We start from the raw sequence: 14,025 nt of genomic DNA on the forward strand, positions 1-14,025 counted from the left end.
AGTTTTTTGGTATTTCTAAGGGATATTCACTGAACAAACTAAATTTTCAAATTTCATTTAGGGCATGTGATATTTCCCATCGAATATAGTACCATATAAATAAAATGAGAAAAACTACTTCAGATTCTTAGAGAGTCTTTACCTATATGCTTAAAGTTTTTTTTTTAATAAGACATTAAAAAGAAGTCTTATTAGAATAGTTATTCCAGTGCATTCTCATAAATGGCTTTTTGTTCTTTTTACAATAAATAGAATGTTAGTGGAATCTCATCTCTGACATTTCATTCTTAAATTCAGACATATTTTTTACTTAATGGCAAGAATCACTTTTTTTTTTTTTTTTTAAGATTTTATTTATTTATTTGTAAGAGAGAGAGTGAGAGTGAGCACAGGCAGACAGAGTGGAAGGCAGAGTCAGAGGGAGAAGCAGGCTCCCCGTGGAGCAAGGAGCCCGATGTGGGACTTGATCCCAGGACGCTGGGATCGTGACCTGAGCCGAAGGCAGCTGCTTAACCAACTGAGCCACCCAGGCATCCCAAGAATCACTTTTTAAAGAAAATCTTAGTCTAATGCTAGCAGTGAGATTTTTTTTTCAGATAGTTCTTTTTTTAAAATGAAAAAAGCAAAAATAGGTATTTTTCAAAAATTTATTGATTTGATAGTATGCTTGTGTGTACGTATGCGTGGAGGGGCAGCGCGTTGGGAGGAGGCGAGAGGGAAAGAATGCAGAGAATGCAGAGCCTGATGCAGGGCTCCATTGATCTCACAACCCTGAGATCATGACCTGAGCCACCAAAAGTTGGATGCTTAACCAAATGCACCACCCAGGTGCCCTGAAAAAGCAGTATTTTAAAAAATCACTTCTGTTTGGTGAGTAATGAATAGTTAACTTCAGAGCTCATCTGTGATTGATAAGCAGATACGAAACAGGGCTCACCTACCAGACAGATGACTCCTTTTTAAATATACCAGCCTTACAAATTTATAGCTTGACAGAATTACAGATTTCTGCATGATAGTAGAAGTTGCAGTTTTTGCAAATTTCTGCATGATAGTAGAAGTTGCAGTTTTTAAATTCACAAAAGAATCAAGGATATCTGTTTGTCCTTCTAGTTCAAATTGCTGGAATCAGTTCTTCATAAATCACAAAATTCCAGTCTGTCATGGCATCACAAGAATTATTATCATTCAGAAAATTCTATTTCAAGTCTCAGGCCCAAATTTCTTTTTAACCTCCACTCTTTAAAATGCAAGTCTCACTATAGGATCTGTATTGCAGTTGGTACTATTGAGACTGTTTCCTAAGGAATAACTTGTGTCCTTTTATTTTATTTTATTTTATTTTTTAAGATTTAGTTATTCATCTAAGAGAGAAGGAAGGAGAGAGCGTGTGCACATGCAAAGCAGGTGGCAGGGCAGAGGGAGAGGGGGCAGGCTCCCTGCTGAGTGCAGAGGCAGACGCTGAATTTGATCCCAGGACCCTGAGATCATGACCTGAGCTGAAATCAAGAATTGGCCACTTAATCCAGTGAGCCACCCAGGCGCCCTGACTTTTGTCCTTTTTAAAACAGAAAATTTTGTAGAATCACTTGGAGTAGGCCCCTCTGATTTCTAAGAATTTTTAGTGTTTGGAAGAAAATTTTGAATTAACATAGTGTTTAAAGAGACTAAGTCAAGGGATGCCTGGGTGGCTCAGTTGGTTAAGCAGCTGCCTTCGGCTCAGGTCATGATCCCAGCGTCCTGGGATCAAGTCCTACATTGGGCTCCTTGCTCCACGGGGAGCCTGCTTCTCCCTCTGACTCTGCCTTCCACTCTGTCTGCCTGTGCTCGCTTTCGCTCGCTCTCTCTCTGACAAATAAATAAATAAAATCTTTAAAAGAAAAAAAAGAAAAAGAGAGACTAAGTCAAAATTAGTGGCACGTCTCTTAGTTGTTTGTTATGTCTTGATTCTAAAGAGCATGTATTTAAATAGATCATACATCAGAAACATCTGTCAGTAAAAGGTGTTAGTAGCATTTATGTGTATTTTAGTATTTTAGTTGGTGTATCAGTGTTTATCCATGTATTTTATATGTTCTGAAATACAATCACTGTAGGCTCTTTACAAATAAAAGGGTTTTTTTTTGTTTTGTTTGTTCAAATTATTCCTGACTCAAAGATAACCATTTGATGAATGAGTTCCTTTTTTTAAAGAATAATTTAAATTCTAGTTAGTTAACATACAGTGTAATAGTGGTTTCTTGAGCAGAATTCAGTGATTCATCACTTATATACAATACACAGTGCTCTTTAGAACAGTTGCCCTCCTTAATACCCATCGCCCATTTAGCTCATTCCCTGCTCACCTCCCTCTATCAGCCTTCAGTCTGTTCTCTTTTGTTAAGAGTCTCTGATGGCCTGTTTCTCTCTCTCCTTTTTGTCTTTTCCCTCTTCCATATGTTCATCTGTTCTCTTTTTTAGATTCCACATATGAGTGAGATCACAGAGTATTGGTCTTTCTCTGACTTATTTCACTTAATGTAATACACTTTAGCTCCATTCATGTCATTGCAGATGGCAAGATTTTATTCTGGTTTTGATTTTTTTTTTTTAAAGCTATGCATGCTTTGGAAATGAACATTGAAAAGTTACGTAATTTAATAAGAATGTAGGATAGTGATATATTAGGTAGACAGCTATTTCAGGGAACCTACAAAACAAATAGGACCTGACGTCAAACCAGTTTTACAGGTTCTCTTAATGAAATAATTGCTCTAATTCATTATTCATTTTAGGGCTATTTCATAAAATACAAGAAGAAATTTTTAGTAGGCATTTTTTGGTTTGTTTTTAAAGATTTTATTTATTTATTTGATAGAGAGATCACAAGTAGGCAGGCAGAGAAAGAGAGGGAAGTAGGCTCCCCACTGAGCAGAGCGCCCGATGTGGGGCTCTATCCCAGGACCCTGAGATCATGACCTGAGCTGAAGGCAGAGGCTTAACCCACTGAGCCACCCAGATGCCCCAGTAGGCATTGATAAAAGGTGTTTTGTGTATGGTGTGTCACTCAACAAATACTTACTGATAGTGTCTTGGATGTGCAGAGGTGTGAAGGTGGTTATTGTGTCATGTATGCCGTGTAGAAACTACATTTCTCACTTTGCCAGTAGAGGGAGCCCTATTAATCTCATAAAATCTGAATATTAAAATTTCTGAATAGTATTTCTCAGTAGTAAGTGGTTGTTAATGTGGTCCTTAGACTTAGATTATCTTACATTTGCCTATATGGACAAGATTTATTTAAAATAAATGAAATGCAGAACTAGGATTTCATGAAGAAACCTGGTGGGGCTATAGCTGGATTCTGGGGTGTAGTGGGAATTGGAGGCTTTAGATGTAGAAACTAGGTAGGCCTATCAAATGGCAACAAGAAGCACATTTTCTTGGAATACCATATGTGAAGTCTATACTAGATAGTGTCATGAACCTACTTGCATATAATTTTCCAAGTATTGTTGAGATTCTCTGGCATTAATATCTTCAAAGCACAGTTAAATTTATTTCTCAAAGCTTGCCAAATAGAGATGTTTCTAGAAATGTATATGTTAGATTGGTATGTGAAGACTTGGTACCTGTAAAAAGATTGAAGGATGAGGGAGAAAAATTACCTCCATATGTAGTTATATTGAGATGCATGGAAATACTTTTGAGTACAGAATTAAAAAAAAAAAAACAGCAAAAGAAAATGTGGTGTAACTCTTGGAGGAAAGGGGAGAGGAGAAGTCTCCAGAAGCAATAAATGAAAAATTTATCCTGGATTTAAAGAGATTCAGAGTACACCCATGTATATATATATTTTTAACTTAAATGTCAGATACTACCTTCATTTTAGAATGTAGAAATTAAAGTTGATGACTTTTCTTAAGATTTTTAGGTATTTTAAGTGTTAATTAAACTATTACTAATATGTTTCATCTAGGTAGAGTACCAGTATTGTCATCTTAGGGCATCATAGAATTGCTAGCTATATAAGCTCATCCTTCTGATATAAGGTTTCTTTTAGGCCTGTTCATTTTAGTATAAATTAAAAATATTAAGATTTCTAAAACAAAGATACTTAACATTTTGCTTCAAGTATGAACTTGAACAGTTTGGTTTGAACTGTATGGTCCATATATATGCAGGGTTTTTTTTGATAAATATGGTTATTTTCAATAAATAAGGTATATATTTTCTTCTAGCTTACTTTATTATAGAATACAGTATATAATACGTATATATATATCATGCAGAATAGGTTTTAATTGACCATTTATGTTATTGGTAAGGCTTCTGGTCAACAGTAGGCTATTTAACTTTTGGGAAGTCACAAGTCACATGTGGATTTTCACTTGTGTGAGGAGTTGATGCCCTTAGCCCCTGCATTGTTGAAGGGTCAGCTGTAATTGACAACAAGGAATTGGGAATAAGAAATAGAGTAGGAAAAGAAATAATGGAATGGATATTTTATATGTGGAATAGCACTATTAGTATGTGTGAGGTTTCCTTAGAACACATTCTTCAGGGGGAAAAAAACCCAATTATATTACTCTACTTTGTTGTTTGAAGTATTTAAGTAAGGCCTTTAAGCTAGGTGGTCTTCATTGTATCATTCTATAAAATGGGATTTAGTCTTGTTAAAACTTTTCATTTTAGTGTGTACTAAATGATAAACTTCAAACACTATGAAAATGTGCCAGAGATAAATTGAGGTACTGTTATGCACATATATGGTTTTGATTTTTTTTTTTCAGAGTGCTGCTGCTACAGCTGCTACCTTGGCACTCCCTGCGGGTGTGACTCCTGTTCAGCAGATACTAACAAATTCAGGTAATGAGGAGTAATGGTACCATTATTTATATGTATAATTCAGAAAATTGTAACATCTAGTCTTCATTTTTGGCCTCATTGAAAGACAGAATCAATATTTCTTTTACCATTTGGCTTAGGTTGTTAAAAAAAGATTGAGTACTATAGCACATAAAATGATAATTACTACTGAGGATGCAGTAGAGAAGATGAAAATTGCACTTGAGCTTTTTTTTTTTTTTTTTTTTTTTAAGATTTTATTTATTTATTTGACAGAGATCACAATCCTGATGCTTTGGCTCAAGATGTTAATGAACTATTATACTTTCATGTCTTTAGAGCTTTAAAAAGAAATAGCCCTTGAAACATCTGATCTTACTGCTTTTACACGACTCCTAACATGTTAGTAAAGATAATTTAAACTTCTAATCAACTTCCATAATCTGTTAAAACTTTATTGGAAAAGAGTTTTATAAGGATGGTAAGTAAGGAAAAAGATTTTAAGCAGCATACTTGAACATGGAGGGAACCTAGAGAAGGTGAGGATTATAGTTTACTGTGTATGGCAGCCCTTAGTTGTTAGACTTCTTGCCCAGCCATTTCTATGGCATTTTGACATTCTTTATGAATTCATTTGTTTTCAGATGGTCACTGCTAAAATGATAACTTGTAATACTTACCTTCTGCTTTAGGCCAGCTTCTTCAAGTAGTAAGAGCAGCCAATGGTGCCCAGTATATCTTTCAGCCTCAGCAGTCAGTGGTTCTCCAACAACAAGTTATACCACAAATGCAGCCTGGTGGAGTACAAGCTCCTGTTATACAACAGGTAATAGAATAGTAAGTTGTGATTACGATGTGGCTCTTTTTTCTTCTGTATGAATTCTGGTGGTTCTCTTTCCCTTTCCCATGGCTTTATCTATACGAATTCTTAGACTATTCTCCCAACGCTGTATGTCCTGTCATTGCAAATTCCTCCTATATACCTCACAGCTTAACTTACATTCAATATACTTAAGACTAAATTGTTGTTACCCCTGCTTATCTTTCATCATTCCCCGGGACATGCTTTTTTATCAGTGATACCACCCTCCATCCAGCCTCCTAAGCCTCTAAGTTATCTAGCATTCATTCAACAAGCATTTACTATGTGGCTGTGTATCAGAGTCTTTGCAAGGGATTGGAGATTTAGGAGTGAGCAAGGCAGACATGAATCCAGTTTCATGAAACTTACGCGTTTTTAATGTGCAAAGTATCATGAAGTCCTACCAATTCTTAATATTCCTTTTTTTCACACTGCAGTTTTAACATATTTGCAGTCCCTTGATGTTTGAAACTAGTTTTCTTTTCTCGGTCTCTCTCATCATGTTCTTAGTTCAAGCTTTCATAATTTCCCACTTAAAATACTTTTCTTATTCCCCCAGTAGTATATATACTATATGTAATGTTTGTGTGTGCGTGTGCATATTATCCTCTTAATTGATTTCCCTGACTCTTAAGCTTCCTTCCTAACTTGATACTCTGTATTTTCTAGTTCTCATTTTGAAAATTTCTCTTAGGCTTTTTCCAAGTCTAAAACTCAGCATGATTCATAGGATCTTTGTTTATTTATGGATCTGATTTTATTGATTTCTTCAGGTTTATTTCTTGCCATGCTTCCAGTTATCTTCTTCAGCTGCTGTTTAGATCAAAGTTAAATCTTTGTATCTACTTCTGTGCTGGGTGTTAAACTCTTGTACTATGAGGACAAAGAGGAAAGAGAAATAATTTATTTTCTTAAAGAATTTAGGTACTTTAAAAAAGAGACACATGAAAACATAATGTCCATATTATAGTGTGATGATAGTAGTAAGATCAGAGAAGCATTAATCTAGCCGATTTACAGCTTTCCAGATTTTCACTTGATGTTATTTTACTTAGAAAGCCCTTTGACCTTCCTTCTAGCAACTCCCTTTACTCTCTGCATCAAACAAAGCAATCAAATGGAAAAGCCTGGCTAATCTTCCAAGCACAAAAGAACTCAAGTATTACCTATTAAGAAGGCTTTATGCCCATACCTTAGCCCTCAAGCTGAATTTAGTCCAGTCTCCTGTGTTCTCATAATACCATATCATGTTTCTGTTATACCTTCTACCTTTTGAGTTGTATTACTGCTTTGTCTATTGCACCATTAATCTGTAAACTTCTTGAGGGAAATACTGTCTTATTTTGCACTCCTTGAACCTAAAGGCAAGTAATTGCCATTTACTGTTTTTTATTTATCACTAATGATTAATTTATTAATTTGTTAATACCTATGATTATATTTATTGTAAAAGATACAGTTAATATTTGTTAATGTGTTCTTTTTGAGTTATAGTTTACTTTAGAATTCTAGATGCAGAAGCAAAAAGGAACTTTAGAAATCATCTGATCTGGTGTGGTTGTATAGTTAGAATCAGTTGGAGAGCTTTGAATGATTAGATTTCATTTCATAGCAATTAAATCAGAATAGTTGGAGTGGGGCCCAAGTTCAGTATTTTTAAGCTACCAGGTGGTTGTAATTTGTAGCCAGGGTTGAGAACCATTGATCCTAATTTAACAGTGAAGTGACAAAAGCCAGAGGAGGTTAAATGACATGCCTTTGCTATATCTTGACCTGGGATCCTAGACAAAACTGGGGCCTAGGACCACATTTTCAGTGCAGTGTTCTCCACAGGGAGGCAGTGTAACATAATAATTAGCGCAGAATCAGAAAACTTGGGTTAAAATTTTGTGTCTCGGTGACTATGAACTTGGCAAGTTACTAAACTTGTCCATACATCAAAGAAATAAATTAATCATATGTGTAACTGTTGGCTTGGAATTTGCCAGGTATATAGCCAGTGCTCAATAAATACTTATTTTCAGAAAATCTTTTTTCCTTCAGAATTTTGAATGGTAAAGTGGAAGTGGGATCATTATACTCGTTTAACTCCCTTTTGTGCTTGGTTTTAACTGTATGAGATAAGGCCATTTTGGATGATTCTTTAGCATTTATGCCTAGTTCTGTGTGCCACAAAATGAAACTGAGCTACTTGGTCCTCTTACTAGTTTTACTATGGTTTTCTTTTGCCTTAGGTACTGGCCCCTCTTCCTGGAGGGATTTCACCACAGACAGGTGTCATCATTCAGCCACAACAAATCTTATTTACAGGAAATAAGACTCAAGTTATACCTACAACAGTGGCTGCACCTACACCGGCACAAGCACAGATAACTGCAACTGGCCAACAGCAACCACAGGCCCAGCCTGCACAAGCACAAGCCCCATTGGTGTTACAGGTTGATGGCACTGGGGATACATCATCTGAAGAAGATGAAGATGAAGAAGAAGACTATGATGATGATGAGGAGGAAGACAAAGAGAAAGATGGAGCTGAGGATGGGCAGGTAGAAGAAGTAAGTTTATAGTAAAAGACTTGAAATGAGAAACTACTCAATCATTTCTTTTACTTGGTGCCAAACTGATGAATTATATCCTATTTTTTCAGAGACTAATTAAGGTGTTATATAAATAGGATTTTAAATATAAAGTTAGATTGTTCTAACCTAATAAGGTTTTTAGGTGGTTCTGGTTGTATTTATCATCATAAAATACTGTTTCTTATAGCCAGTAATAAAATATAAATATATCATACTGAGTTGTATTTATAAAGGGGGTGGAGAGAAGAGTGTAAGTAATTGTAATTTTCTGGCTTATGCATTCATGATGTGATTGAAACATAAGACCTTGGCAGAGCAGATAAAATGAGCTTAATCTTCTGCTTCAATAATTAAAAAGGTATGGCACATCTGGGAAGTGAGGAGACTTGAAGAAAAAACTGAATGTCACAGACTTATTCATAACTTCCTTTTGGTCTGTATTCTATACTAGTTCTGTACATCACTTTACCTACTCCTAGTGTCTATCTGTGAGTTAAATAAACCATTGTTACTCATCTTTAGTTACATATTTCTAGAAGCTTATAAATATATCTTTGTTGTCCACAGTGTTCCTGCTTGGTTACTTGTGTTCAAGATATTTGTCTTAACCACAGTTTTCATTGTTCATTGCTTTCTGCAACTTAAGATGTAGTTTTATTTTAGGACAAAATTCTTTATATCTAATGTTTTTTTAAAAAATATTAAATGTTGAATAGATACCAATGAGTAAAAAATATTTTAACATAAAAATACCCTTATGTCCACATTTAGTTTAAAATACATTTAATGGCTTAGTCAGTTAAGGTCCTACTCTTGATTTCAGCTCAGGTCATGATCTCAGGGTCATGCCCTACATCAAGCTCCACGCTCAGCACAGTCTGCTTGAGATTCTCTCTCTCTCCATCTCCCTCTGCCCCTTCCGCCTGCTCACCAGTGCTAAATCAATCAATCAATCAATCAATCAATCTTTAAAAAATATATATCCATTATTAAAGTGTCCTGAGTACCTCTCTCTAACCTCCATCCTCTTCTTTCTGTTATCAGAGTAACCAGGCTCATGGATTTTTATCATTAACTTTTTTTTGTTTACCATCTATTAATATTCCTAAAGAGCATAGTGTTTAGTTTTGAATGCCCATTTATAACATAAATGGAGTAATTCTGTCTATTCTTCTACAAGTTGATTGCTCCCCCCCCCTCAGGGTGTTATTTCTGAGGTTCATCTAAGTTGTTGTATATACTGGTAATTATTTTCACTATTGAATATACCATAGTTGATTTGTCCATTTCTTTTCTGATGTGATGGGCATTAGGGTTGTTTCTATTTGTTTCCTCTTAAAGTTATAAAATATTTTGAAGTCATGACTTTTTTTTAAGTGTTACACCTAACCATTGAATTACTGGATTCTAAGGCATGCATGTTTTTAACTTTACAATAAAATGCCAAATTATACTAATATGTCTTCACCGATACTTGATATTGTCATGCTTCTTAATTTTTGCCAGTCTAATATGTAGAAAATGTGTTTCCTTTTAGTTTTAATTTGATTACTAATGAGATTTAGCATATTTGATTCTTTCATATTTTCTCTGTAGACAATCAAATAATTAAAAATGGCAGTTTTTCTTGCCTCATTGGCTTAGCCCTCTAGCACAATATTGATTAGAAATAGCAGGCAGCCTTATCTTGTTCTTAATTTTAAAAGAAACCCTTTCTGTGGTTCACTATTAAGTATAATGTTTATTATAGGCTTTTTATGGACATCTTTTATCTTCTATTCACATTAACTAAGAGCTTTGCTTTTTTAAATTCTAAGTGAATGTTGAATTTTGTTAAATAGTTTTTCTGCAATTGTTAATCATACAATTTCTTATCCTTAATCTGTTATCTAATAACTAGTTGCACTAATTGGTTTTCTACTTATAACCAGTTTTGTATTCGTTGGATAGCACAACTTGGTTATTCTTACCCTTTTTATGAATTGCTGAATTCACTTTGTTCAGGACTTTTTCATGGACATTCCTGTACTGTTTATGATTCTCTGTTCTCATACTCTTCTTGCTAGGTTTTCAGGTTTGTGATAGCATTATAAAATGAGTTCTGGTGAGTGTTCTGTCACACTTGGATTTCTTTTTTTTTAAAAGATGTACTTAATTCTGTGAATATTGGTTAAAGCATACTGCTAAAATTATTTGATTCTAGTAATGTCCTTACTGTGTTCAGGTATTGTTTCTTTTTGAGACAGTTTGGATAAGTTATATTTTTCTGGAGCTATGTCTGCAAATTTTTAAGTTAGCATTAAGTTAATGATAATTATGTTTTGGTACCAGAATCCTTTGTAGTCGTTTTCATTTTTATATTCTCATTTCTGATCTTGTGCCATCCTGCTCTTCTTTTGTTCAGTCTAGGCAGAGGTTATGTTGATTATTAATGCTTTTTAAGAATCAACTTTTAGCTTTAGTATATTTTTTTGTAGTTCATTCTTATTCTGAGTTAACTTTTGTTTGTAGAGTTATGATCTGTGTAACTAACGTATGCATCCTTTGAAATTGATTAGAACTTGCTTTATGTGGTCAGTGTTTGCATATGCTTCCTGTATATTTGAAAAAGACCTTTTCTGTAGCTGTTGGTTGTCTTCTATATGTATTACTAGAATTAGATTCTTTGGATAATCTATACCCTTACTGATATTTTTTGTGTGCTTACACCATTATCGATTAGTGAGGGAGATATGTTCACATCTCCTACTATGATGGTGTATTTCTTTGTTTTGTGGTCATTATGCTTTTTATATTTTGAACCTCAAAGTGGATGCATATTAGCTTAAACTTAAACACTTTGCAGTGAATTGAGCCATTTATGATTATATGCTATTTATCTCTAGTAATTTCTCTTTTTTTGCCCATATAGTTTGTTTTGTGTTATATTAGTGGAATCATACCAACTTTATTTCTGTTATAATAGCTCTTTTCATTTCAAATTTTTGGATCCCTAAGCTTTAGAAGTTGTGTCTTTTTTAATGTGGAATACTGCTATGTATGCTATCATCTTAAAAAAATCTTTACATGGGTTAAGACTATTCAATAGGAAAAGAATGATCTTATTAAATAAACGTAGCTTGGACAACTGAATATCCACATGCAAAACAGTGAAATTAGACCCCTGCCTTACACCTTACACAGAATTAACTCAAAATGGATCAAAGATCTTAAAGACCTAAAACTATAAAATTCTTAGAAGAAAATAGGGTAGAAGCTTCATAACACTGGGTTTGGAAATAGTTTCTTAAATATGACACCAAAGCACAGGTGATTAAAAAAACAACAGACTTAGTAGATTAAAAGCTTTTGTATATTCAAGGACAATATGCAGAAAGTTAAAAGACAGACTATAAAATAGAAAATATTTCAAATCCTCTATCTAACATGGGCTCAATATCCAGACTAGAAAACTTTTAAATTCAACAATAACTCTATTCCAAAGTGGGTAAAGGACTTTAATAGACATTAATCCAAGGAGAATATACAGGTAGACAATAAGCATGTGAATGGATGTTCAGCATCATTAGTTATTACAGGAATGCATATATCAAAGCCACAAAGAGATACCACTTCACATTTACCAGGATGGCTGTAATCAAAAGAGATAAAAAAAAGAAACAGATGTTGGTGAGCATGTGGAGAAATTGGGACTCTTTTGCATTGCTGGTGGAAATGGAAAATAGTGTAGCTGTTGTGGAAAATGGTTTGGTGTTTCCTCAAAATGTTAAGTGTAAAATTATCATATGACCCAGCAATTCTCCTAAGTATATGTATAAGAGAATTGAAAACTGTTATTCAAACAAAAGCTTGTACATGAATGTTCAAAATTGCTTACAAAATCCAAAAGATGTAAATAACCCAAATGTCTATCAGTTGATGGATGGATAAATTAAAATGTGATTTTTAATGGAGTATTATTTAGCTGTGAAAAGGAACAAAGTACCAGTTTATGCTACAACATGGATGAACCTCACACATTATAAATTAAAGAAACCATACATACCTCATGTTGTTATATGTGTATATTGTATGTTTGCATTTATATGAACTAGCCAGAGGTAAATATATAGTGATGGAAAGCAGATTAGTGGGGGGCTGGGGAGAGGTGGGGATGGGGGTTGAGCAACTGCTTAATGGTAAAGGTGATAACGTTCTGGAATTAGATAGTGATGATAATTACATTATGTACCAAGTATAACTGGTTGTATGCTCTAAAATGGAAAACATGGTGAATTTTATGTTATGTGAATTTTGCTTCAATAAATTGTTTTTATATTTACATTGGTGATACCTATTTTAAATTAAATATACATGTGTGTGAGGTATAAGCCTAGACTTAATATCTACTTGATTATTTTCCTTTACATTTTCTCTTTTTTCATTTTGTCTTACTCTCTTTTTCTGTTAACTAGAAATCTGAGTTACATCTTTGGTCTTCTCAAATAACTGAGGTCAGATTTAACATAGTTGGTCATTTTATGCTTTAGTAGGTCTTGGCCTTTAATTCTTTTTGGGATTGAGACCCCCTTCCATTTTACCCCTCCGACATGTATCCTTTTAATCTAAATGCCTTAGTTAGACTATAAGCCTCCCACAATCACCATCATAACGGTAGACATGCTAATATTATAAATAGAGTCTTAGTTCTCCACATAGAGAAAAGCCAGATTCCTAGCCTCTTTTATAATCCTTCCCCCCCCCTCCAACTTTACCACTGTTTTCCCTTTTGCTCTGCTGCTGCTGTTGGTACATAGTACCATTATCTCATTAAACCTTCACATTTTCTTAGGTCCCCTTCTAGGTCTCTTAAACAGAGTAGTCTTGTGCTATTCTGAAAGAATGAAGGAGATAAACATCTTTTCAGACTTTAACATTAATGTAGCTTAACTTTTTATTTTTGATTTCTTGTTGGAATTTCAGTAAAATTGGCAAAATCTTAACACAGCTGATTAATAGTAAGTTTGATATAAATATATGTATGTATATGCTTCTGTCTGAACCTTCATTCTCCAAGAACATCAAGGTCATTATATTTTCCTTGAATATTAGAAGGGCCTTTTTCTAATAATACATGAAGTATAAATAAATACTCTTTATTTCTTATTTGTAGGAGCCCCTCAACAGTGAAGATGATGTGAGTGATGAGGAAGGACAGGAGCTCTTTGATACAGAAAATGTTGTTGTATGCCAATATGATAAGGTAAGGATTATATCAAGTTACTGACATTTTTTCCGTTGTAATTTCTTCCCTCAGTATCTTCTCTACCTTGTTCAAAAATTTGGGCAGTTAACAGATGCCTCTTACATTCAGTATAAACAGGGTGAATGTAGACATTGTTAAAATTTAGTAGATTATTTTAATAAAATGAGAAATTATGTGGCTTTACATTTGGAAAAAATGTTAAGAATGACATCGTGAGGAGAAGTAGGCTTCTTTGAATTTATACCATCTCCTAACTCGCTAGCAAAGTTAACAGTCACTTTAGGGTTGTCCTTTAACATTAATAACCCAGTAGAGTAACCAGTTTTTCCTTTATTTTTTATTTTTTTAAAGATTTTATTTATTTATTTGACAGAGAGAAATCACAAGTAGATGGAGAGGCAGGCAGAGAGAGAGGGAAGCAGGCTCCCTGCCGAGCAGAGAGCCCGATGCGGGACTCGATCCCAGGACCCTGAGATCATGACCTGAGCCGAAGGCAGCGGCTTAACCCACTA

General features: G+C 34.3%; 1 protein-coding gene across 1 annotated transcript in view; it reads left to right on the forward strand.

Moving 5' to 3' along the window:
- The window catches only part of GTF2A1 (general transcription factor IIA subunit 1), a 44,115-nt gene that overhangs the window by 15,556 nt on the left and 14,534 nt on the right, over positions 1-14,025 (forward strand). The window contains exons 5-8 of the mRNA XM_059373586.1: positions 4,773-4,848; positions 5,520-5,653; positions 7,924-8,244; positions 13,421-13,510. Of these exons, the coding sequence (XP_059229569.1) occupies positions 4,773-4,848; positions 5,520-5,653; positions 7,924-8,244; positions 13,421-13,510 (621 nt within the window). The remainder of the gene's footprint in view (positions 1-4,772; positions 4,849-5,519; positions 5,654-7,923; positions 8,245-13,420; positions 13,511-14,025) is intronic.

Source organism: Mustela nigripes, chromosome 13 (genome assembly GCF_022355385.1).
Source record: "Mustela nigripes isolate SB6536 chromosome 13, MUSNIG.SB6536, whole genome shotgun sequence".
Lineage (NCBI taxonomy): Eukaryota > Metazoa > Chordata > Mammalia > Carnivora > Mustelidae > Mustela > Mustela nigripes.